The 26,068-nt window shown below is 45.6% G+C and overlaps 1 protein-coding gene across 1 annotated transcript; it reads left to right on the top strand.

Moving 5' to 3' along the window:
* The first annotated feature begins 2,910 nt into the window (after positions 1-2,910).
* Positions 2,911-25,524, top strand: LOC139987888 (facilitated trehalose transporter Tret1). The gene is made up of 7 exons (XM_072004667.1): positions 2,911-3,104; positions 8,331-8,790; positions 19,344-19,533; positions 19,806-19,977; positions 20,063-20,335; positions 21,447-21,755; positions 24,136-25,524. The coding sequence occupies exons 2-7, from the start codon at positions 8,553-8,555 to the stop codon at positions 24,559-24,561; spliced, it is 1,608 nt and encodes a 535-aa protein (XP_071860768.1). The 5' UTR covers positions 2,911-3,104; positions 8,331-8,552; the 3' UTR covers positions 24,562-25,524.
* The last annotated feature ends 544 nt before the right edge of the window (positions 25,525-26,068 follow it).

The following is a 26,068-nucleotide window of genomic DNA, read 5'->3' as shown; positions in this document are numbered from 1 at the left end:
CACGCTGTATCGTAATTCGCAGGACGGCAGGGCCGCGGATATTTGCGACAACTTTCGCGAGAAAGTCAACGGAGAGGAAGTTTTCCCGACCACGGAGCTGTTTATGCAAATTCTGTTGCAGAAACTTTTCGATCTATCGTCCTATGTCGCTGCCCGTCGTAAATAGCACGGTAGTCACGGTTACCATCCGACCATGAAAACCGGGACCCATTAATTTTTCGAAATATTTTTCCAATACACGGAAACGAAATCAATTTACGAGTCGAGAGTACGCGAAACGTTCGATTAGCTCGTCGAGCGTGTTACCGAAAATCGTTTAACATCGTCTAGCGAATAAATTATCGTTTAGCACCGATCGGCGTTTAGCGATTTATAACGCACGGAGCGTTTAACGAAAAGCGAGAATAATTACGAAGATACGAGTTTAGGAAGTTATCGATTCGATAGAAAGTACGATTAAAATTTTGGAAGAGTGGAAAACTGGATATAGATACTGGCTGCTTGGTGAATATATCGTTTAATATGCAGCAGGATCCACGGAACTTCGTCTACCTGTTCTATTATACTCTCGAGTTCACAGTCTCGTTATAACTTCCCTTAATTCCCTTCTAATTTATTCACCCCTCTGACGGTGCTTTCGTCGTCTCATCGTCGTACGTTATTTCTTCCTAAAGAACAAATTTTCATGAATACAAAGAGGATAAGGAAGGCGATATCGAAGCTCGTTGTCATCGAGTCAACGTTCACGGACCCACGTTGTGTCTCCAGCTGGACGACGCAGCGGTCGGAAAACGCGATCCTCTTTACGATTATTCGAAAAAGGCCCGAACATGGCAGGAGATTTAATCGCTGGCAACGATAAGAAGTTTTTCTCGAGTGAGCAATCTCCTCTTTCCTCGACTCTCTCTCTTTCTCTTTCTCTCTCTCGTTCGCTAACGTTAGCCGGTGAACCAAACGCTGTCGACGTCAAAGAAACGTAAGTAGAGATGCTCTTCGTTTTCCCGAGATTCGACCGTTTCGTTTACTCGAGACTCGAATTTCGACGCATCGTCGAATCTACCTACGTTTATCGTTTCGCGATCGTGCGAGCTTGTCGGCACTTTGCTGGCCAACGTAATCCTTGGCACGAGTCTCTCGTCGAACGATAGGAAAAATTTCTTAAATCGTTTGGCGGCTGAATATAGCCGATCGATCGTCGTACGGGGGACTCTAGCGACGTCTCGAGCAAGGACAAAGAGTAAACGGCGACGGACGATTCATCGGCGTCGCGTCGCTTTTACCATTCGCCTAAGTTCGTTGATTACGAGGCAAGGTTCGCGCGTATCGATCGACGTCCGTAAGCGCCCGCCTTTTCGTGCAATTTTCAACGTCTTAGAGACATTTCTCGATCCGTAGATTAGATCGTACAATCGCCGCCGAGCGGCCATCGAACTTAGCGTGATGTTTTCAGTTTGAGATTTTAGATTTCGTCGTTCGATCCTTTTTCTTTCGAGTCGGCGTTGTATGGCGGTCGAAACGCTCGAGCGTATTTCGAAAGCTAGTAAAACCTATTCCAAATCTAACATCTTATGATCTTAAATAGGTATTCGACGACTTTAGCGCGACTATGACTAACGCGCAGATAAGCTCGTTTCGAATCAAATGGAAAGCTCGAATTCACCGACGACTGTGATACGTAGAGGCGAAGAGAGCGGGAAACGGTTGCAACGATTCGCTTGGCTCGTGCGATAGGTTTGCGTTCGAACGAAACTCGCGGTTGTCGATTATTCATCGTCTTCGTCGTCTTGGTCGTTGGAAATTTTAAATCCAAACGATGCTCCCGAAACTTTTTCGATCATGATACGATGGACGCGATCGATTTTATCTGCAGACAATGTTATCTCGCTTATTTGTACAAAGAAATTCGTAGCGCGAGCCGTTTTACAAATTTAAACAACCATATCGCGTTAAAATCCGTCGTCGAAAATCGCTTGTTACGAGTGGTCGACACGGATTAATCCATTAATTTCAAAACAAAACGCGCGTTTTGATCTACTATGATTGATACGATGATTTTGTTTTCGTAGTTATTGATCGGCAGAATTCGTGTCAACATGCGTGGTTCGCGTTTAACGATCTCGATTCGATTACGATCTGCCAGCCGTTTCGTACATTCGTTCGTTTACTTCCTCGCCGAAATTGGTTTTGGATCGAGGTCGAAATTCGATACAATTATCGATAAGATTACGTTTCTTCGATATTCCGTTCTAATTTAGGATGATAATGGTGAAAATGGTTGTACATTAACGATACGGTGCGAGGCAATAAACACCGTATTTTTAGCGGCTGATTTTAGCGCCGATCGGAAAAGGTAAGAAACGATCGAGCGATTTGGGACTGTGGATTAAATGGTCGTTGTACGACGTCGAATTTCACGACGTTACGCGCAGGCGATAACTAGACTTTATTTTTATCAAAGTAAACACGTTTCATCTATCCTTCGTTCCCTTCTTTTTTCTTTTTAAATAATAGAGCTACAAATAAGCTTCTGCCGCGACACGCGCGATATCGTTCGAACGAATTGCAAAACGAAATTCTACCGATGTTTCAAGGATTGCGTCTCTCGACGTGCATACGTAAAATACCGATCGCAAGGAGAGGAGAAGACGCGCCGTGTCACGAGATTCAACGCCGGTATCATCCGCCTCTGCTGTGTAACGAAATTTCTTCGTGCGTGCGTAATTAAAAATACATGACGCAAGGTGCTATCTCGCCAAATGGATCATCCTGTCCTATTTTAGACCGTCGCAACCATCTTCGTGCCATATTTACCTTTTCGAGTGGGGCGAATTAGCCGAACGACGAGACGTTAATTAGCGTTTAATCCTCGATCTGCGCTCAGTTGAAGTGGCGTTATCGAGGGTCAGCCACAGAGACGGCTATATTCCGCGGACTCTTGCGCGGAGAAACGGGCGCATACTGAAGTTTATCCGTGCGTGTCCGACGATACACGTTCTCGGATAAAAAACGGTTCGAGTTCGTTGTATAACGATTATCGAGTGTCTCTATACCATAGGTGCTTCTTAGGGAAAATACCGTTTCGACGAAGTGCGCGCACCTTGCCGGTAAGTGGATCGTTCTTTCGCTTTCTCTCGTTTCCAGCTAAACTCGCGTTTAATCTCGCGTCGTATCTTCCTTTCTCGAATTCCTTTCCCGAATTTCGGTGATCGAGTCGACTATCGCGACGTTGCGTTTCTTCTCTGCACGTAGAAATACATAGCGACGATGGGAGACTCGAAGGTGGAAGATTTATCGATTTCCGAGCAAGCCTGGATCCGACGAAAAATGGACTTTCTAGTGGCCAGGAAATCTACGGGAACCGATAACTCTAATCCCATCGGCGTCCCCGAAATCGAGGACGAACGATCGTCGAAGGACGTTTTTATCCGTCACATTCTTCAAGAGTTTACGATCGAGCGACGAAAAGTTGCAAAACGAAGGTTCCGGTGATTCGACGATCGTCGGTACGAGAACTTTGAAGGAAAACTCGTTGCTTCGCGTTACTCCGCGTCCAAGCGAGTTTCAGAACGATCGACGTATGATCGACGTTCTCGTGTCGCTTTTATTCCATCGTACGAGAATTTCATTTCCGAGCAGTGTCCGATATTCGTAGAAACCTGCGATCGTTTGTAAAAAAAAAAAAAAAAAAAAAAAAATCGCGACCGTTGAACCCTGCGAACATACATGCCGATTACTCGGAAGATTCTTTCTTTTCCTGACGTGTCTATATCGTCGTTTAATCGTACCGTCTACCGTCGATATACCTATGCAAACGGAAGACACGAACGATAAACCAACGGAAACGTAGCAGATCGCGAAGCGTCAGAACTATAGCACCGATCGTCTTCGAACATCGTCTTCCTCGAATCGATTCGTAATTAGTCACGTAGTTTGCGATAACGTAACGATTACAGAACGAAATAGATCGCGCGGTACAACGATTCAGGATCGACGACGTGCCTCGCCCCTGGCGTCCTGCTTTGATCAACGTGGTCGTGGAATTACTTGCAACGACTCGGAGTCATTCGCTTTTCCAACGATACTCCACCTATATCCAGAGGTTTGCGTCAGCCAACGATCCGTCGATTTCGACGTGCGAACCGTCGACCAAATTCGCCGAGTCAAAAGAAAGTCAAAAGTCGAAGAAAAAGGGAAGATTTCCCTTCGTTGCTTCGAATTCGATTCACAGCAACGGCAACGAACGAATCTTCGATCGGTCAGTAATTTAACGACGCGCTTGTGTTTTAAGGCTAAATAAGTACTCGAACGCGTACGATAGTAGATAATCAAATTCGTAATTGTAAAATATCTTCTTCGACGTACGCTTTCGCAATACGTATAAGTAATCCTCGATTATCTTCTGTCGAACCCTCGTCTTCGCGAAACACGTTAATATCGGCTGCAAATAAACGAAAGAAGATACGAAATACAGCGTCCAGATTAAATACAAGATCGAACGCTTTCGAAAAAATAGAACATATCGGGTTTTTGCCATTAGAGTATCGTGCAACTTGCCGGTAACAAATCGCTATATTTTTTTTTTTTTTTTTTTTTCACCTCTATCCGCAAGAGAGGACGATCGATCAGCGGGTAGAAATAATCTCTCGCGCAAGTTTCGGCAGTCGTTCCGATCATAGAAGGCGATTCACCGATCCGAGCTAACGAATTCGAACGTGAAACACGGGCCCGATTTCGTCATCGTTGACCAAATATTCCACCCACGAATCTTTTTTTCACGCGTCTTCTCGTACGCGGTTTCCTCTCCATCTTATCGGCCGATAACATTTTTTCGGTAGCAGATAATGGCCGTGACAAATAAGTGGTTCTCGAGTCGTAGATAATCTCTCGAACATAATTCGCGATTTTCTTTTGCATTTCCATTTAAGTGGTATCGCGATGGTAGTCGCGTAACGCTGAAAAAACTTCTTGGAACGAGATAGATAGGGCGGATGGTAGTAGTGGTGGAAACGATACCGGACATTTGGAAATTAACCGAGAGCTTTTAATTGCCCTCCTTCGAGCACTCGCAGCATTTTGATAATTTCGATAATCGGCGTGGAATTATCTCGGAACGAATATTTCGAATTAAAGCTAGTATCGCGAGTCGAAAAATATTTGTCGTCGAAGGTATTTAAACAAATACACGCGAAAGGACAGCAACGCTGCCGAGATAGAGATCGATCGATATCGAAAATACTTGTACGAAAGCGTCACGCGTATTCTTGTAAACACCATCGATGTTATTACAGTTATGTTTGCTCGCGAAGCGTTATACATATCGCGAGTGGGCGTATGAAAAATGAGAAAACAGAGAAAAATGAAAACAGACGATCTAATCGCGTATCTACCTTTTCTTCGAGAGACGCGCCTGTCTTGTAAATATACGATACTCCGTTCTACTAGCGACGTTCCAAGTATCGTTGTAATTGTACGTTATGCCGGTCTTTGTCTAATTATCGTGCAATTAAGACATCGTCGTGTAAAAAAATAACTAAGAAAAAGAAATAAATTATGTAATGTTTTAGCATTGCGTATGCGTTGCAAATACCGGTAGAATGTTTATTTCAGGAACAGACGATATCGACGTCGATGTTGTTGCTTAATACGATTTCGTGTAACTAAAATAATTATATTACTGAAAATTGATTTCAACGACGCGAAAACCGAGAACGCGGCGACGCGTCTGCTTAGAGGCATCGAATCGGAGGGGATTTCCGAATTGCGGCAGTCGCGCGCCGGCATTCGAACGAAGAGGACACGCGTTACGCGTACTCGTTATCGTTACATCGTGCATGTAACGTACGATATTACGTATGTTACGTGTTCCCTGCTTATATTCTAAAAATATTTATCGTTTTATCTAGACGTATTATGTGTACGTACGCATGAAAAATTTTAGAAAATTTTCAGGCTACGCGTAATACGCAACGACGTACGAAACACCTGTCGTAATATTTAAAGAATGGAACGAGTTTCTGTTTTGAATTCTACGAGAAATGGGTAAAGAAAAATTCATAAAATTTCGAATAAAAACACGCGATCTATTCGTCTAACTTTTCACGAATATATTAAAATATTCGTATTTTTTTTTTTTTCCTTTTCTTTTAGAGAACTTGCTTCAGATTTTATAATAAAATCTTCGTTTCTCTCGACTCTTTGTCGAGATAGGAACTAACGGAGCGGATTTTTAATGAAAAAACGCTTCCGGCTCTTGTAACAAGCACTTCTCGTTGCAAGCACTCCGATCGATGCAACCTTCGGTAATCCCGAGATTCTAGAAATCAATTAACTCGGCCCCAGGTTCCGAACGTACGAGCAGAGGAGACCGCTCGTTTAATCACGGCGCTCCGATGCTTTTCCTTTTTTATCTTTATCGATCGTTCGGATAAACATCGGACGGAACTCGCCTCGTTTTTAAAACAAACTATCGTCAGAACGCTGTTCTTTACGTTTATAGACTTTCTCTTTCCTTTCTTTTCTTTCTTTCTTCTTTTTTCGAGCCTTACACTGCGAGCGTTACACAGTGCGACACGCAGCATCTCGCCTCGATCTTCCTTCGATCTCGTTGAACGATCGTAACGATCGGCACGAGTACGAGAAAAGTTTGTACGTGAGACGAATGTAACGTGCTTCGCGTACTAGGAAAATCGCCGTAGTACGCTGCGGAGTGTTCGCGTGGCGCATGAATGAAAATCGACGAGCGGAACGATCATTGCGAGCGTGAATGAAACTGAAACGCGCATGGATAGACGCGTAGGAGGCGGAAGTAGCAAAGACACGCAGTCGTCTTGGACGGTCGCGAACTCGAGTCGGCTCGTTCGTCGGTCAAAGATAAAGTAAAGTTCGATATCCCGCAAATTGCGATCATTGACGTAATTCATCGTCGAAAGATTATATAAACGATATAAAGGAACGCGTCGTTATTTATTTAATAGCGATACGTGAACGATCGTTCAACGTGGCTAATGAAATTCATACGCGACCGTTGTTCTCTTCTCTTCCATCGTCGATTTACATCCACCCTGCTTGTATTCGCATTCGTACATTAGCATATAGGCAGCAGCGCGACTCGAGTCGGATCGTTTCCTTCGAACCTGTTTGTGACAGCGTGTGTATTGCCACGTCGAACGTTGGCATTCGCATTTCCATCCCCTTTAGCTCACGTCCAACCCTTTCGCACGAGTGCAGCTGCCAGCTGGTACACGTGCACGCCAGTAGCTCGACCAGTCCGATTTGGTATTGATTTTCTGTGCCGATGCTAGGGGCGCGTAATAAGCGAAGGGTAAAGTCTTTTTAACCGCCGCTGCCGACCGACTTAATTCGCCACACACGTATTCCTTCGATCGCAACAAACGTCTCGAAACCCGAAGAAAAACGCGATACGTTAGATAATGCAGATACGGAGAACAATCGCGATCGTCGAACAGCGATATACGGAGAAGGACGAGCAAAGTTTCTACGCGTCTATCGCGGCATTTTTTTAGATTTGCTTAGAAAAATTTCCATCGAAATGGTAAAGAAAGACACGAAGATATAAATTTTTAGCCTGTTCCGGCTAATTTGGTTGATCGAAGCTAGCTCGAGTTTCCGTTCGGTGGATTATCCTGCAAAAGCGCGAAACGAAAACGATCGAAAAGTCATTTTCTCGTCTTTGTATGGCGATTTTATACCGCGTTTCGAACGACCGAGAAACACGCCCAATCTCGGCTCTGTTTCTTACGCGAGCGAGCTCGTTTCTTTCCAATGATAAAATTTCTCTCGGACAGCTGCGTGGATCGACGAGATACGCTCGACGTTCGTAGATGCGATAACGAACGCGAAGAAAAAAATGGTCTGTAATTATAATTATATGATATAACGTAACGATCGACGAGGCGATGGAATCCGCGATGGAACGTAGGACGATCGTTAACTCGGTCGGACGAGAAACGAATCGCGTCGGGCCGTTGCGGGTTGCTCGACCCTGACCTTCCGTCTCGCGACGCTAACGTTGACGCTAACGTTGACGCTAACGTTAACGCGTCTAAAAGCGTCTTCAGCCTTACGAGCGAAGTAATCGTCCGATCCAGACTTTCGTATAAGCCCGTTTAACACGCTCGATAACCGCGGGAATAGCGGCACGACTATCCGTGGCGGTGAAAAAGCGAAACGATCGGCGCCGTTTGGCGCCTGTTGGCTTTTCAACCCCGTCGGTCGACCGTATCGACCGACGATCGTGCGACCTTGGCACGATCCGTAGCTGGCCGCAGGGTCGAAAACTCACGGTATTGTTACGGTTGTTGGAATTTCAGCCGGAGAAGGAGACTGCTGGTCGTCGCTAGCTGGAGGGAGAATCGAGAAGCGTGCGAGAGTAGGACGAACCGACGAAGCTCGTTTCGCAGGAAGGAGGAAGCACGAGGGAAGGGAGAGGAGGTGGAGCGGGGCTTATCGAACGGGGCCGTGTACGCGCGAGAGACAGTGTTGGGCTGAGGCGACGCGCAAGGAGAGAGGGAGAAACAGAAAAGGAGAGAGAAATGGCCCCCACCCACGTCCAGGAGGAAATAGAGGGGCGCTATAAAGAGTATGCCTATAGCCCTGTACCAACGAGTTGCACTTCGACGGTGTACTATTCACCCACCCTTGGAAAATATCCCATAAAGTTTGGTGGTAGCTTACCCAAGTATCGTACGATCGGTGACCACGACAAGTGTCCTGCCGCAGAAATGACGGAGAAGGGCTCGACGTTGCTTCAATACCTCGCCGCTGCAGCGGGTAAGTTCCAACCCTTTTTCTCAATGGCTAAACGCGGACGTTCGATCCGCGTGCCAGGACTCTCGGGGAATCGCATCTATCGACGAAGCCGTCCGTCAGCCTGAGTTTAGCGACCCCGAAGACGCGCGTTGTTGGCCACCTTTTCCGTTGGCAAGCGTTCCATTCTCGCACGACGCGCCGCTGTTGAGGGATCTCTTTCGAAAATCGTTCGATGGAACGCGCATGTACGAGATCGCGACGTGGTCGTCCAATTTGGAAACTTTTCACCGATAAGCAGCCTAATAATTATCTGTAATTATTTGATGCGAACGTTAAAAGCTCGATATTTTCAAAGTTAACTGGAATTTTCAAGCGAACGAATCGCGGTATTTAAAGTTTGAAAGCGGCGAGGTATCGTATCGTTCGTAGAGTTTTACATACTCGTGGAAAAGTTTATTCGGTAAATTCGACGCCACCGGAAAGAAATTTACCGAATCAACGAGTCCGTCGAACGTCGATAATGTCCGTACGACGCAAGATTTCCAAGATACGGATTAGATAAATTCAACAGACTCGATTCCACTAACGAACAGCTATGAAAAATTCGTTCGACGTATAATTCTCCGTTAACCGTTGACCGATTCGCCTTTGATCGTACAACGCTTCGGGAAGAACGAACTTTCGTGCTTCGCGATGATTCTCCGATTCTTCTGGCAAGAAGAGAAAGAATCGCGATCTTCGTCGAGCAGAATCGAAGCGACAGTTACTTTATGAAATTAGTTCTTATCGCTAGTTTCTGAATGTTTCGCCGTCGTAATGTTAAACGGGCGAATTGAGTCGTAATTGACTTATTATCGTGCTATACCGCGATACCACGATGACACACGGTGTAACGCGTTCGCGTGTAACGCGCGAGAAAGAATATCGAAACGGATGAAATTTTCTTCAGAGATATTTCACGCACAGGTGGCGAAACCGTCGATTCCTCGCTTGATGATCGCGATTGCCGTAATTAACGAATAGCCCAAACGAAATAACAGCGTAACAAGCAAACGATTTTCTTGCTTAATCGCTGACGTTCGAGCAAAACGATCGCGTAAAGTATAGCGCATTATACATATCGGCGGACAAACAAAAGTAAATTTACGTGTTCGTGCGCAAAACAAGGAAGCGATGTAAACAGACGATCGGACGAGAGCGCGTTTTCGCTGGTCGCGTGCGTTTTAAAGCGACGTTGGCTGGAAACGCGCGCGCTCCAACTTTGTCGCAAGAATACGCGACGTCATGCCACGGATATATTCTTTCTCGAGCGTGTGTCTTTCCGTAAAGATTCGTACTATCGTTACCGCTATGGTAGCTATCAAAGCCTTTTGGTTCTCGGTAGATCACGACGACGCGTATAATTTTTCTCGATTAAAGCGAACGATACTTTGCTAGGCAGCGCGCCACGAAATTGCCCAGAGTCCTATCCTTTCTATAATAATCCGGCGTGCATTATACCAGACAGCTAAGCAAATATCAATTTGCGATCGAGCACGGACGAACAATATCGCAATTCCACGACTCTCGACGTCGCACTTTTGCTTCCGTTTGAAACGACGCGTGGATCGTTCAAGAGTCCAAATTTACGAGAGTATCACGAGACTCTGCAACCGAGCGTGCTCCTTCGATCCTCGATCGCTTCGTTTTCTTCCCGACCGCGATCGTGCGCGTAGGCGGACGTAGAGATTCTCTCGAAATCGTATGCCTCAACGAGGAATAGATCTCGTCGAACGTCGAGTTACGTGGATCGGACCGTTAAAAACGAGATAACGCGTTGTCGGCGACCGAACGGTGGCATCCACGTGTTTCACGGACCAAGCGGAGTGTCACGGTTACTCGTCGAATCTCTCGCGTTTCCATAAACTCATCGTGGATATACGTATTCGGATAGTCCACGTTGTCCAACGAATATCGTACCGTTTCCGTGTTTTCAAGCGGAAAACGTTCGCTCGAAATAATCTGAATTCCCGTGACTCATCCTACACGCCCTCCTTCTTCTATTGCACTTTGAATCGACGAATTCCACCCGCCTCTCGTAACGAGCGATGTAAAGTCGGACAAACGTTCGACGTTTGTCAGACTCGAACGAGAAATAACAACTATTAGCGTTACTCTGATCCAGCCAGTCGACGACATCGACAGTCCATAGTTTTTCTTTTCTCTTTCGCGTTCCTCTTCGCCTTTCTCTCGGTATATTTCGAGACTATCTTTCTAAATATATCGAAATGTCATCTCTTAGGCGACAAAAAGAAAAAAGAAAAAGAAAAAAAGAAAAAAGACAAAAAGAACAGATCGAAGAAGGAAGACCTCGAATAGCACCGTACGAGTGTCAAGGAAGAAAATCGGTATGCCTTGACTGAAAATAACGCCGTTTATCTTTAACGCGGCTCTCGTAGGTGACAGGCGCGAAGGAAATAGCGTGGCGCGATAAACGAAAGAAACGAAACTAGAAAACGGAGAGGGGACGCGGCAAAGTCGACGCTGGTTCAAAGTTGGAACAAAGTGGAAGAGAAACACGAACACGCAGTATCGATTCGTGCGTCAATTCGACGAATATACACGAGCGATTTGGCGTTCGTGTCTCGAACGGATTTTTCTTTCAAGGAAACGAATATGTAACTGGTGCAACGTTCGGTTTCGTTTCGCGAGCTCGAAACGATCGCAACAGAAAGCTGAATCTAGAGTAATCGCGAGTTAGCCTAAAGTTCGAACGATTTTCGTCGTAAATTCGTCGAATGACGAGAGATCGCGTCAAGGAACGACAGTAGCTGTCTCGGACAAAGATTTTCTCGTCTTTGAAGAAGCTTGAAAAATCACGGACAAAAATGTCGCACGAAAGAAGCTGGAAACGTTTGGAGACGACGCGATTTGTTTCGAGGTTTTACGTATCGGATGACCGAATTGTTACGATGTTGTGACTAACGAGGATGTAGTTTGAGTTGATTGGAATCTTCACCGGGCGTGATTCAATTTGGACGGACGCCGGATGCGAATCGTTTGATATTCGTGACCGTTCGAGGACACGAACCTCTCCTCGCGACTCTTGCTCCCACGTAAACCCATTGTCCTGCACGCGACACTCTTTGCATTTCGTTCGACCATATTCTCGATCACGTTCCCTCGCGTCCATCGTTCCGCCGATATAAATCTCGTAAAAGGTTCGCCCTCTTCCTATACCATACGTATCGATTATCTCGTTCGCGTCATAAGAGTCAAACGTGCCGAATATTTCAAAGATAAATTTCCACGTAAATCTTGCAATCGTCCCCTCGAATATCGCTGGAAATTTTTCAACCGAAACTGGATTTAAACGGTGACGAACGGCCCTTTTTCACGCGTGAATATTGACCTACGAGGGTTTGTCCGCCCACGTCGTTCGATTTTAACCATCCGTGTGCGAGTTTATCCACTTTCCTACGAAAGTCGAAGGCATAGCCTTCGTTCCTTCTACGTGGGTAGAGACGCGTGCAACGTCTTAGGAAAAATCGAATCGTTTGGAAATTGCTACGAAGTTGCAGCGATCGTAACGGGCACGCGTCGCAGCAACACCGTGGTAAATTCGAGAGATCGAGGCTCTCCTGCGCGACGTGGACGACGGCCGTGGCTCGCGTTTATCTCGAAGAAACGAGACGCGCGTCCTTCGTTTCGACAAAGTCGTTAAATTTCATTTCGTAATCCGCGCGAAAGACGAAGCGATCGTTAAAGTAATTTTTACCGCCTTCCGCAAAGATTTACGCGGCGACGTACGCGCTCGGGAAAATTCGTGCGACGCGATGGTCGCGTCTCTGCATCGAACAAATCGATTCTTCGCGTCGAATAAAATCGCTCGATCGCGACGGCTAAGCTCTAAAAGCCTTTTTCCTCGTCCCTGTCCACGCGCTTTTATCTTATCCGAACGCAGAGTTTTACATAACGGATTTCAAGATAATGCATCGATTATCGAAGATTAGTTGAGAACGCGAAAACAAAAAATCGATCGGTCGACTACGGCATTTGCGCCTTGTCCAACTAGTAACTACCGGTCGATCGTAGAGGATCTACGCCAGATGTATGACGAGCTACCGCGACGATTCGTTAAAAATAATGATAGTGTCAGTTGGCTCGATAAAGACGTAATTATAGCAAGATAGTGGTCTGGTTAAAAAAGCGTACTTGCTTGCGTAATCGTTCATCGGAATAAATACGATTCTGCTTATTAGTATACATAGTCTACTGGTTCACCCTTATTAGCATTCGAAAAAATAGATCAATTATCTCTAGAGCGTTACGAATAATTATGATTTACTATTTCTCGAAGGTTGCAGCAAAAGCGGCAAATCATCGTTACCGAATAGAAAATTTTACGAAAACCTAGTTTAGAAAACTTGCGAAGCATCGAGCTTCGTTCGCAGGACCGATCTGCGAATTCCGACCAGTTTGTCCAAGTTTTCCAGATTAGCTTCGATTCGCGCCATATTTCCCAAATTTGCCGCCTTCGAATCGTTAACTTCGAGGGAATCGTGCGCAGTTCCAGTCGAAGGAATCGCGAAAAAAGCTTACGAACGACACCTTATCGTGAAATCTTAAGTACCAAACGTAATTCTAGAGCTTTTAATCGCGATTATTTTCAAATCTCGAGACGATCGAGTACGTAATATCTGGAATTTTAATAGGTTCGATAGGCCAGGTATACGTAGATTAATTTGATCGTATGCTCTGTCACTTTCGATACGATATTTACCTACTTTGTGTTATGCTCTGTCACGCGGTTCCCTCGACGCGACGCCAATTGCCCGTTCGACGCGACGAATCTTGCTCGACCAGAGGCGCGCATCGTGCCACGTGTATTCCAACAATTTCCTCGTTACCTTATAAACTCTTATCTCTCGTTATTGTTAAACATTCGAATAGCGATATCCTCTTAGTGTCAAAGATCGCGAACGTTTATCAGAAAACGGAATAGCTGCGCGCTACGTACGTTTTCTCGATAGAGTCTCGACACCGAACGTCGAGAACGCGATCCCTCGAATCTCGTAACGAGACGTTCTCCTTAAAATATAATTACAGTCTTAAAACGCATCGATGATGTCGTAAAAGATATCGAATGACAAATCGACCATCTTCGAACTCGAGCGAAATTCCAACGAATAATACTTTTCGATCGTGAAAAAAATATCCACGATAACTATATTTCTGGTAGTCGTGATTTTCTCGTTATCACCTGGAACCGATAACACGATAAATCTAATAGCCACTAGATAGTAGTTTTCGCTTGATCTTCGCTTGATCTATCCTCTATCGTGCAAAAATAAGCGGAATACCGATTTTGCCCCAGAATCTCTGTCGATGGAATTAGGATTTTTCGCAAGTTTCTTTTAAATTCATCGATAGCGTTATCTGGTTAATTGAGCGAGGATCAAGACGAACGTCGGCGAAAGGTGAAAAGTCAATATCGAAGTGGATTTAGATAATTTGCGAAAGATTTGTGCGTTATCGCGACGAAAGAGCACCGCGTCAAGGGAGGCTGGTCAAACATCTTTCGATATCAAAGCGCGTTGAATTCGTCCGATCGAGCCTCCGCGAATAAAAATATTTATATTTTCCCGCGCTATTTTTGTAGGAAAAAGATTTCGCAAGACCGAAGAATAATGGAAAGAACGGAATAACAAGGCCGACGACGATAAATCTACGATAATCTCGCGTTTCGCGTTTTAATCGAGTTGCGTGAAAACGCCGAGTCTGTACGGATCCACCCATCGATGACGTATTCCAACGATATCGAAACAACGTCGCGCTTAAGCAATTTCTCCTGCCGCCAGAAACTTTCGCTTATTCGTAAATAACTTTGACGAAAGATTGGCAATTTAAATTGCTCGTATTTTCCATTTATTCGACGATCTTGCTTATTCACGAATGAGAGTTTACCGCGTTCCGCTTCGTCGTTATTAAAGGTACCGGTTGGTTACGATCACTGCTCCATACTTTCTTGCTTTCTACCCGCTCATTATCGCGACTGTTTTTTTTTTTAATTAAAAATACGCGACAATCAGAGGCTCTCGCGTGAGAAACGGCCAACTTTCTAATGCCGCCATCGAGATAATTTCCTGTTTTTCCGCGATCGTCGTTCAGAACTTTCTATGCCAACACCTATTATAATAATTATTATTGCCAACAGGTAATACGATTTTCACGCGAGACGTACGATATTTATGCACGTTCAGTTTGTCCTGGCAATTTAGGAGTAACGAATTAACGTATACGTGCAATTACACGTAATAGAGGATCACAGAGAGGGAGAGTATCGCGCGAAGAACGAAAATTCGCATCGCGGTCCGTTTCCTGCGGCCGTGCCACGACGGAAGCGACGGTTTATTCGCGGTCTGGCGAGACGATTCGTCGATCGACACCCACCGAGTTATTCGCGATGGGAATTGTGCGTCGCGTTTCAAGCCAGCAATGCGTTGACGAATGTTTGAAAACATTAGTTTCACGGCTGTTTAACACCATCTCTGCTTAGACGACGACGATGTTTGCGAGTCGGAAGCTTCGAATGTGGAAAAAAATCCCTCGAAAGATCTAGAATTGTATCGCGGAAAAACGAATGGAAATCCGCGTTTGCGCAATTTGTAAACACGCTTAATTGGATATGCAAAATGTAGCGAAGAAACGGTAGAAACATCGCTGAATTTGCAAGTTTCATGATAGAGAGTTGGTTGTAGTAGCGGTGACGTTACGCCTATCGTTTCGACTATTAATCGCCGTTCTTTTATCTTTTTTTTACGACACAGGAGTTAACAAAGTTAGCTTACGTATTATCTAGCTGTAATTGATACACGTGACAACTCGACGCATAGGTATTTCCACCCCTCTTCGAAGCAAGGAAAAAAACGGTTTCTTTCGTCGTCGAATACTTCATCGAAGCATATCGTACAACTTGATAACGCAACGTTCTCAAGTTCATGAGAATTCTTATCGACTTGAAAATTTCCTATGTTTCAATACCCCTTCTGCTTCTGTTTTTCTTTAGCGCCGGCTACTGTTTTGCCATTCAACGGTAATCACGACTCCACTCTTGTCTAATCGCATAAATTTACAACGACGTAGTTTCTAGTCGCCCCTAGGAGCTTCGTTATCGATAAATCGCGCACCAACGACCATCGTTTCTCCACTGTCGCCTGATAGCGGCCTTCTCGTCCCTGGACAAGAAAAGCGACGATAAATGGCTCGCGACGTATCGTCGACGTCATTTCGATTCGATCGAAGAGTCGACGACGAGAAACGAAAAGATCATGGGAAATGAAAATTCGACCATTTCGAATTGCCAGTGGATACGAGAAGCATGCGCGAGTCGTGAATCATTCGTATGATACAGCGATTAGGGAAGAACGATAAAGATTTTCAAGTGCGTGACAATTTACCGTAATCCGTAGTACCGTATGAATTTAATGTATACAGCGGTGGAACGCGATTGCGTCTATAAACGAGTATCCGAATCGATATCTATGTTTGCCAGAGCGCAGATTTACCACGTAGCAACAAACGAAAGATTTACTACGTTAATGACAGCTTGCGATCATTCTGTACATCGATGATATCGTTTCCGTTAAGTTTATCGGTTGAAAAATCCAGGTTCCAAGGAAATAGACAAAGTACGACGGATGGCGAATCGCGACGATCGAAAGCAAACGAATCGATTTCTTTCTCTTTCGTAATCGCCGACGAAAACTATTTATTCACCTTTCAATGACGATCGAAATGTTTGACAGAGCGTTTCGATTAAGTCATCGTCGTTTAAAGAAGTCGATAGAACGAATTGTTTCGTCGCGTGTCTGCAAATGTCGCGGATGGCAATGCTAATTGGCAGGCAGGCCAATTGGCGAGACATCTGTTCAAATCAAGTAATCGATAAATTCGTTTGGGATCGATCGAAAAGATCGAATTTCTTTTCACTTTTCTTTTACGACGAATATCGGAGAGGGAAACACGTGGTAGAGTATCCGATCGTATCGTTAATTATTTTTATTAAAATACGAGATTCGATGGACTCGTTGATACGATAATTCCTGACGATCTGAACGCCGCTTCCGGCAGAATATCGTCTCCGCTCGCGATATTATGGTAATTAAACGTTTCAATGGTGAAGTTTCTTTGTTGTTTCGTTGCACGTTTCTCGCGGCTGTAGAACGGAAGAAGTCGATCGATCCATTTACACGACGATTAAAACGATTTATAACGATTACCGAGGTTGCGGTAATCTGCTGATCGATAACGCTTTCTTTCTTTCCGCGTTTATCCCCTTCGAAGAATCAATCGTGTTCGAGTCGTGTCCTTTCCATCTACGCGTTTTCCAATAAACAACGATATCTTCGATGCTTTGGCAGAAGAACGGCAGATACTTTGCGCAAGAAGAACGCAAACATCGATTATCTCGTTTCTTGATTACTAGAGATTCAAGAATTCGAACACAGTAGCGAACAAACGAGTCGACGATGTCCGATATCGATATCCCGACGAGAGATTTTTCACGCGGCGACCAGCGCAACCATTCGTCGCGAGGAACACGCCTGGTTATTTTTATTTCGCGTTGCAATGTCGCACGCGATCGGATGATATAAGAGCGATTCCGCGGCGATTATGTAAACCTGTTGCATTGCTCTCGGCTGCAACGTTTAACGTGTCGTACGACGATCGTACTCGGACTCCTTCGTTCTTTACGTTCGATCGCCACTTCGGAATACCATGCCGTTCGAAAGTTTATTACGCCACGAGTAGCTTACTCTCCACTCTTATCTACCCCTTTCGTTACGTAAATTCGAACGTAATCGCGAATCATCGAATCGCGTAACTCTGTCTAGTTTGACATTTTCTTCGATTTCCTGGAAAAAGTTATCTTATTTCGTTCTACCGGCGATATTCCGACGTTCCATGTCCGTTTCAATTGCGTACAATAGCGCGGAATACCTGCATCGTTTCAACAAGAAACTTTTGCTATCTTGGATTTCAGAGCGTTTCGCTGGATAAAGACTTAAACTATTCATCCGCCGATTACCTTAACCAGTCTAATTCGATTAATCAGTCTGCTTTAACGTAGTCTCGTTCAATTCCGTCCATCTTCTGCCATTCAAGAACACCGTGCTCCACTGAACATCAGGTTCCCGTATCTTTGTATGGGCAGGTGTGCCGAGATTCTTGAGCGTCGTCTTTGAAATTGCCGATCATGCGAAACGCCATTCGAACTACCGATCCTCGTGTCGCGTTTCGGCGGAAAAGCAAATTGGAAGATACAAGCTATCGCATTACATTTTGGCTATGAAAATGCTCGCTGTTATTCGCTAACAAGAGCCTCCAATTGTCTTATCAAAGACTTAATGGAACTATATTGTCGAGGAATAGATTAAGTTCTGCGGTTTCAAACTATCGGAGGCTTTATCTTCGAAAATACCAAAGTCCCACAATGGACGAAACAAATTACGTCAATAAACGTAGGTTTAAGCTAGGCCGTGTACGTAAGTAGTAAAGTTTAGTATTGCGATAGACATCGGACGCTTTCGAACGTGCATAACACGACGGAACATTCCTGATTTATGTTATCCTCGATGATATCATCTCTGCAACGAGGACAGAGAGTCAGACGCGAGATACACTCGCGTCGACGATTCGATTCTTTCCTATCGGTTCGCTCTACCGGTGATCGACCGTTGTGACCGATCAGAGATATTCGATTTCGCGTATCGACGATCGAATTTTTCGCGTCGAACGCCAAAGGGGAAAAAGAGAACTGGGAAAAGATGGAGGAAAATACCGAGAATAGAAACAATTGAGAGTGGTGGTGGTGGGAGGGGGGCAGACACGGAAGGCGTCGAAGACGAGCAGATAATCGAAAGCGATAGTACGAACGATGATTAACATAATAGACGGATCCGGCGTTAAAATCACATTACCATGGCGTATCGATTTAATTGTTTTTCTCGTTTCGTAGAAGACGTTTAACGAGCGATTAGAAGAGAGTGAAAGTGGCGGTACGTACGATTCAAAGCGGATAACTCGGAAGGATCGTTGACTTCGTAGAAAGACGAAAAAGTAATTTCGTAGAGAATTTGAACTGGGCGGGCACGAAGACGTTCTCCGATTAGAGTTTATCCGTCGTGCGAACCGTTATCGATGGCGCCGTTAGCAAATTGTTCCACGACTCTGGCGATTCGGTAGCGAAGAGTCGCGACCAAATCAAAAGTCGTTCGCATCGCCTCATCTCCGTCCCTTTCTCTCTTACGTAAATCTATTAGGTCGTTCTGGTCCTTCGTATGTCGCACACCGAATCGAGAAACGTGACCAGCGGTCGCTCTGCCAGCAGACGCAACTTAACCGTGACTATCGCGCACGCGGAAAATATATACTCGAAGGAGATCGTCGGTTGATCGTACATCTTGGATCGCGTCGAACTAGGCTAACTAACCGTCTGTGCCGTTTTCGAATATGTCGTGTCATTTTCTTGCGCGGATACCGTTCCACCAAATGGACGAAGAGATTAATAACAACGAACGTTATGATTTCAGCAAATTTGTGCTGCGTTGCAGCCGGTGCTCTGTTAGGATGGACCAGTCCGATATTACCTAGGTTGCAGGGTGAAGTGACCGACAATCCTCTCGGCAGAAAGATCACCCCGGATGAAAACTCTTGGATCGGCTCGTTGGTCTCCGTGGGAGCGGTGGTTGGAAGTTTCGCAGCTGGATATTTAGCGGAGAGGTATAACGCGATTTCTACGGAACAATCGTATTATTTATTATCGCGTGTACTGGTTGATAGGCCTAGCACGTTCTAAGGAGCGTTATACTTGGCCAAGGCTTTCTACTCGCAGCCTTGACCACGTGACTGATCGAGCTACGAACGTCTTTCGCCGGAATTATCGCGCGTATAGACGCTCGAAGCTCGAAATTCGCGCACCGTCGTAAATACGTAAACGCAAATACGTTGTTCCTGCAAGACGGTTCGTCTAATCTGATTTAATCGGTTCGCAGATGCGGTAGGAAGAACACGCTGCTACTCAGCTCGGTACCATTTCTGATCGGTTGGATCCTAATCGCAACAGCTGGCGTCGTGTACCAATTGTACGCGGCACGAATAATTCTCGGTATCGCCTTGTCGTTCGCTTTCACGGTCGTTCCTATGTACTGCGGCGAAATCGCCGAGGTAAACGTCGCACCTACTCGTTCTAATCCGAGTCCTTCGTTATAACGCGTTTAATCGATATTCCATTCTGTTTGCAATTACGTAGACGTCCGTCAGAGGTGCTCTAGGATCCTTCTTGCAACTGTTCGTCAGTTTCGGTCTCCTATATGCGTACTGCATCGGGCCGTTCGTATCGTATCTGACGTTTGCCATACTCTGCGGCATTATACCCGTCGTATTCGTCGCTTGTTTCTTCATGATGCCCGAATCGCCGTATCATTTGCTGAAGATCAACAAGAGAGAAGAAGCGATCAAAGCTTTGGCCTGGTTACGATGCAAGTCTCCCGCTAGCGTGCAAAAGGAAGCGGACGAAATGCAGGTATGTAATGTGGAAAATTAATAAAAAAAAAAAAAAATACGACTCGAGAGTAGTTGGGAAACGATCGTTGTCCGTTGAATTCCTATTCCTATTTCCGCGCGATCCTCGCTATTTCCATGCGCTTTCGAGACTAGAACAATTTCCGTCTGCACGCGTCCGAAAGGTCACGTTGATCGCGAGAGAAGCTCGTACATACGAAGCACGTGCCCGAATGTCGTAACACCGACGAAGATGACCGTCGTTACGCGAGACGAAATTGAACGAGGCCTCGAGATCGTTTCCGTTGCGTTAAAGCGACCAGGCGGTTGTGTCGGGAATAATCGTAATCCGAATTGAACGGCGTGATAACGCAGAAATAGACACGAACGAATAACGTTCGTACGGTATCGTTTATAAAAGCAACGGGGAACTAGCAAACGATAAATATAAACAGAGTTTTATATGACGAAAGAAGAAGAATCGGAAAGATTGATAACAAGGTCTCGCATAAACACAGGAATTTTACCAAAAATCGATGCGGGGAGCGAGAGTCGATAAGAGGAGCGCTACGATAAGACCGATCGCGTGGTAAAGCGTGGGTGAGCGGCGCGACATCGTATCAGTGCGACGTTCGGCTAGCGTTCGCTTAACGAGGCCGGGGGTAAGGTCGTTCCTTGATCCGTCAATGATGGCAACGCGGAGGAGCGTTCCTGCAACCTCCAACGTGCCTCTATACGCTATCGAGTATGCCTCATTGCGTAGTCTAACGCAGTCCAAGATGACTAACGCGTCGCGTTTACGCGTATCGACGTTCGATCTTTCGATTTCTGCGGCCGCGTTATTAAAATTCTATGAATTTGCGATAGATGTCGATCGATAGATCGCCGAACCGATATTTCTGTTTCGTCGTCCATCGTTTCTTCGATCTCCTCTCCCATCGTTTTCCTTCAACTTTTTCACATTCTTCGCGACAAGTAGCGCGCAACTTGTTCATCACGCTCTAAATACAAATTTTTCTTTGATTTATCGACGGACGATGATTCGATTTTTTGGCACGAAAAGCAACTAACTTTGGCGTTTGCGATATGGTTCGAATAAATAAATGATCGATCGTAATCTGTTTGGTATTTAGGCTGCCATCGACGAAGCGTTCAAGAGCAAGGCGAAAATCGGCGATTTATTCAACGTGAAGGCGAACCTTAAAGCATTGATATATACGTGCTTGCTCGTGACGTTCCAACAGTGCAGTGGTATCAACGTGGTCCTCTTCTATATGGGATCCATCTTCCAGGCTGCGCACAGTGCGCTACCCGACTCCATATCGACTCTGATCGTCGGTAGCGTGCAAGTGGTTGCTTCCGGGGTCACGCCGGTGATCGTCGACAGACTTGGTAGAAGATTGCTGCTCATTACCTCCGGCGTTGGCGAGATTGTCTCCTTGGTAAGTGAATTATTTCTGAAATCCATGTTTATCGTGTAAATTTATCGCGTTACATTCCAGTTGCATAGCTACGTTGCTCTACGGAAGTAGCGATCGTACCGTACAAAGATCGTACTATCGTTCCCTTGCTATCGCGTTATCGTATTGCTTTCGTCCCAATTAAGATCGATGTATTTCTTTACGATCTTGCCGCGCGAGTCTTGTTCGTCGAAAAACAAGGCGATGGAGACGTTAGTCCTCGCGAGGTGGAAATATAAAATTGCAACGTTTCTATCGATTGTCCCCGATAACGCGTGCACGTGGAATCAAAGGACAGCCGCGAGCGAGAGGTACGATCCTCCGGACGCTAACCAGGTCTCGTACCCTCTGGTGTCGTAACGATATTTCGTAAAGACTACTTTTACGCCCGGCAGCATCGGTTAATGGCGAACGAATTATTCCGCGATCGTTCGAAACGTACGAAACGTGATCGATCGTCGTTGCAGGCAGCATAACGCGAACTCCGAGTTTCGCTTTCGCTCCGTGGCCACCTCGATTATAAAACGACTCGTCGGTGACGATGCGTTTCGACGGTCACATAACCACGTTTTTCGATCAGTTACCTAATCGAGTTACGTGACGAGCAATTTTCGCGGTATTTCATAAGTACCTGCGCCATGGTTCCCACTACTCCTCCACTTGGAATATCAACGATGCCGCGGAGATTCGCGGATAGAATTTAGCCGGCGCTCGATCGACTTCTCCTATACGATGATAACGATCGATAGCGATTTCATTTCGAAACGTTCCAAGATCGTGATTTGTTTGGAAAAATTCCAATGTCACGCGGACCATCTACATCTCTTGCAAGTCGAAACTATTGTTCTTCGTGTCAGAGAGACGACATATACAATCAGTCTTATCTCTCATCTCAATGACAAGTCCCATTGTTTCCACGATAGATTGACAGCTCTTTTAAAATTACATTATCGGTTAATTAGTATCATCGACAAGTTGCATAAACAACCGGAACGTATCTACGGAACGTACGTTCCATCGTTTTGAATCACGATTGCAATTTGAAAAATTCGGAGTCGTCGAAACAAAGGGGAGAGAGAGAGAGAGAGAGATTATACGAACCTCGTGGAGAATTTGCAACGATTTGTCGTTGTGTCGCGTATCGAATGCGCTTTTCCGTGGCCTTGATCCACTGTCCATCGCGTACGTTTCGCAGGTATTGCAAAATAGCGACAACAAATCGATCGCGGCCTTGCGACGCCTATTCAAATCGATTTATGTAACCTCGCGATCGTGTGTAGATGTACTTCTGATGCGCGTCGCATTCCATCGCAACACGAACGCACGACCTTCGTTCGCTCTTTTCTTCACCGGTCGCCCCAGTGATCCACCTTCGTCGCTCGATTCTCCATCCAATTTTTATGCGAAACAAAGGGAATAACAAAGGGAATATATCTTCGATTATCGAAAATATATTTGACGCGCTCCGATAAAGTCGCTGTCGACGATGAATGGCCGGCTGAATTTTTTATAACGCGGTACGAGTGATTTTTCATGCACGTTTATCGAGGCTTTTCTTACGCTTGTACGCGTTCTCGACATCCTACCGATTTACCACGGCCAACGAATCCTTGATTGCTTTTTTTTTTTTTAAACGGAACGAGCGTTCGTTTCCAACGTCGGTCGACTCGCTGAACCTCGAACTATACGGATATAGGTATCGATAATTTGAATCAATTAATTAATAAAATTACTCCTCGTTTACCGTTTAACGTAATCGTTGGCAACGCGTGCCTGGAAGAAAATTTCCGTAAACAGAAAGAAGCGACGCGTCGACACGGAAATCGTCGGTTGTTTCGATGACTTCACGCATCTGGAATCGTGAGGTCGAGCAGTTAATTATCCATAGCCGTAGATTGTTGCACCGATCCGCGGCCGCGATCAATGTCAATGCCTCGTTACGTGCACGCGTACGCAGGATCGATCGTTGCTTCGCCAGCCGTAACGCTGTTTTCTGAATTTCGTAATAACGGTGAACGGATGACGAAGGTAAGAAAAAAAAAACGACGAGAAAAAGAAGTTGATCGCGGGGTATCGAGCGTTGCTGAGACACGAGACGTGTCCGGAAATGTCTGGAATGCGGTTAATTACCGACAGCGCTGATCTTTTGATACATCGATCGGTCGATCGCGAATTGTTTTTCCCGCCTTGCAGGCATCGTCGGACGCGTGCCGTCCGAACGATTAGAGTCAAAGTTTGTTCGAAGCAAGCGAAGCATTGCCGCGCCGAGTATCTTTCTTACCAAATGGTCCGTCACGCGTACCTTTCGCGTCGTTCCAACAAAATATCTCCTATTTATAGCCTATATGTGTTTGATTTCCAGATCGCCCTTGGTCTGTACATGTTCCTGCAAGATGTTTCAAAATCGGACGTTAGCGCCATATCGTGGCTTCCTATAGTGTCGCTGGTCATCTTCATCGCGGTATATTGCATAGGCTGGGGTCCTCTCCCATGGACCGTGATGGGTGAGATGTTCGCATCGAACGTGAAATCGAAGGCTTCCGGAATCACCGTGTGCGTGTGCTGGTTGGTCTCTTTCTTCATCACCAAGTTCGCCAACAATCTGCAGGATGTATTCGGCCAATTCGCCTTGTTCTGGATCTTTGCCGTATTCTGCGTGGCGAGCGTGTTGTTCACGGTGCTGATATTACCGGAGACGAAGGGAAAGAGCCTGCAACAGATTCAAGACGTGTTGAGCGGCGTCGACCGTTCGGAGATACCCGAGTTCGGAGGCTCGAGTAAACAGTGAAAACAGTATTGCGGTTTCGGGTGACTCGAGAACGATCTCGAGCTTCGATTTCACCCTCGTTCGCGTATCGGACCGATCGTAACCGTCGAACGATTCTTGCTCTTCCTATTTCTATATACGTATATACGTTAAGCGCGCCTTTATACTGCCAAAGACCATGGATCGCGATTCTGGATCCTCGCGACACGCCACGATCGGATACTATTTTCTTTTTTTTATCGTTAGAATCGTAGGTACGGGCCGGAACGACAACGCTCGTGATTTTTAGGTCTTAGGTATACGCGTATGTGATAAGACGTCGGCGCGCGTTCGATGCGATATAATTGTTAACGATCGTAAAAAACGACAAGGGAAACGCGACAGAGATTCGAACGAGTGTCCTATTTCGTTCTATAATCTGTTCAAACGATACGTAAACAAGGTAGAGACGTCGAGCGATGGAACGAATAACGTCTACTTTTTCCATCTGCCGAGGAACGAACAGCTCTCAGCCAACGAACGGTACTCGCCAACTGCGCGTTTCTCGCCTCGTACGCGCGATAGTAGTTAACGAATGTATTTATTTTTTGACAAACCTTAGCCGTTTAACGTACGTGTCGTTTCCTTTGTACGTAAGATTTTATCCGATCCTTCCAAGTACCGTAATATTTAATAACTCAACGTCGCGTTAGATACGTATAGACGCGAGGACGAGATCCGCTACACCGACCATCGAACAATCGCACCGATATGTATTCCGTTTTCGATCGCGTAGGTTTCGTAGAATCGCGAAAAAGATGACGGAGAGACGAGAAACGGAGTCTTCGACGATCGTTCTTCGATGCAGTCGCGAAATCGTACGATTGTAAAGCGGAGCGGACGAGCGATTTGCACGCGGGAATTCCGCGAATACGATCGATCTGTATCCGAGACGAGCGGTGTGCTCGTGCGCTTCGGGCGGAATAAAACCGAAAGAGAAGAAAACGACGCACAGTCGGTATTTGGGCGCTCACAACCGAGTCGTGGGGTTTCCACGACCGAGACGCGTTAATTGCGTTTAGGGAGGACGTAGGGAGATTAATTAGAGAAACGAATCTTGTTGTAACGAACGATCAGATAGGGAGAGAGAGAGAGAGAGAGAGAGAGCACATTCCTATTTTGCACGCGATCGTTGGAACGTTGGTGAAGACTCGCGTTCCTCCTAGTTTCTCGTCATCTTTATCCTTGTAATTAAGAATAGACTTCCAAATGCAACGACGAAACTTGAGAGAAGATTATTCTACGGAAAATTATTTCTTGAAATTATTGCGCTATACTTTGGACACCTCTCGTCCCGTTCTTAGGAAGGCCGATGCATAATTTTTTCTGTGACCGAGAAACCAGACGACAACGTGTTTCCGTAGCAGCGAGCAAAACCGAGCGAAGTCGATGACACGTTTTAACGCTAGCGCACACATTTCCTATTTCTTTCCTTTTTTTTTCGTGCGGTGGCGTTGATAGATCGTTCTTCCTTTGGTATTTCGTTTCT

Source organism: Bombus fervidus, chromosome 6 (genome assembly GCF_041682495.2).
Source record: "Bombus fervidus isolate BK054 chromosome 6, iyBomFerv1, whole genome shotgun sequence".
Lineage (NCBI taxonomy): Eukaryota > Metazoa > Arthropoda > Insecta > Hymenoptera > Apidae > Bombus > Bombus fervidus.
This window is presented reverse-complemented; position numbering and strand designations above follow the sequence as displayed.

What these genes read in the sequence shown, in the direction of transcription:
- LOC139987888 (XM_072004667.1), top strand. Translation starts at nt 8,553, where the DNA reads ATGGCCCCCACCCACGTCCAGGAGGAAATAGAGGGGCGCTATAAAGAG. An exon ending in GCTGGATATTTAGCGGAGAG is followed by an intron (nt 19,534 to 19,805) that starts GTATAACGCGAT and finishes ATCGGTTCGCAG; the next exon opens with ATGCGGTAGGAAGAACACGC. An exon ending in ACTGCGGCGAAATCGCCGAG is followed by an intron (nt 19,978 to 20,062) that starts GTAAACGTCGCA and finishes GCAATTACGTAG; the next exon opens with ACGTCCGTCAGAGGTGCTCT.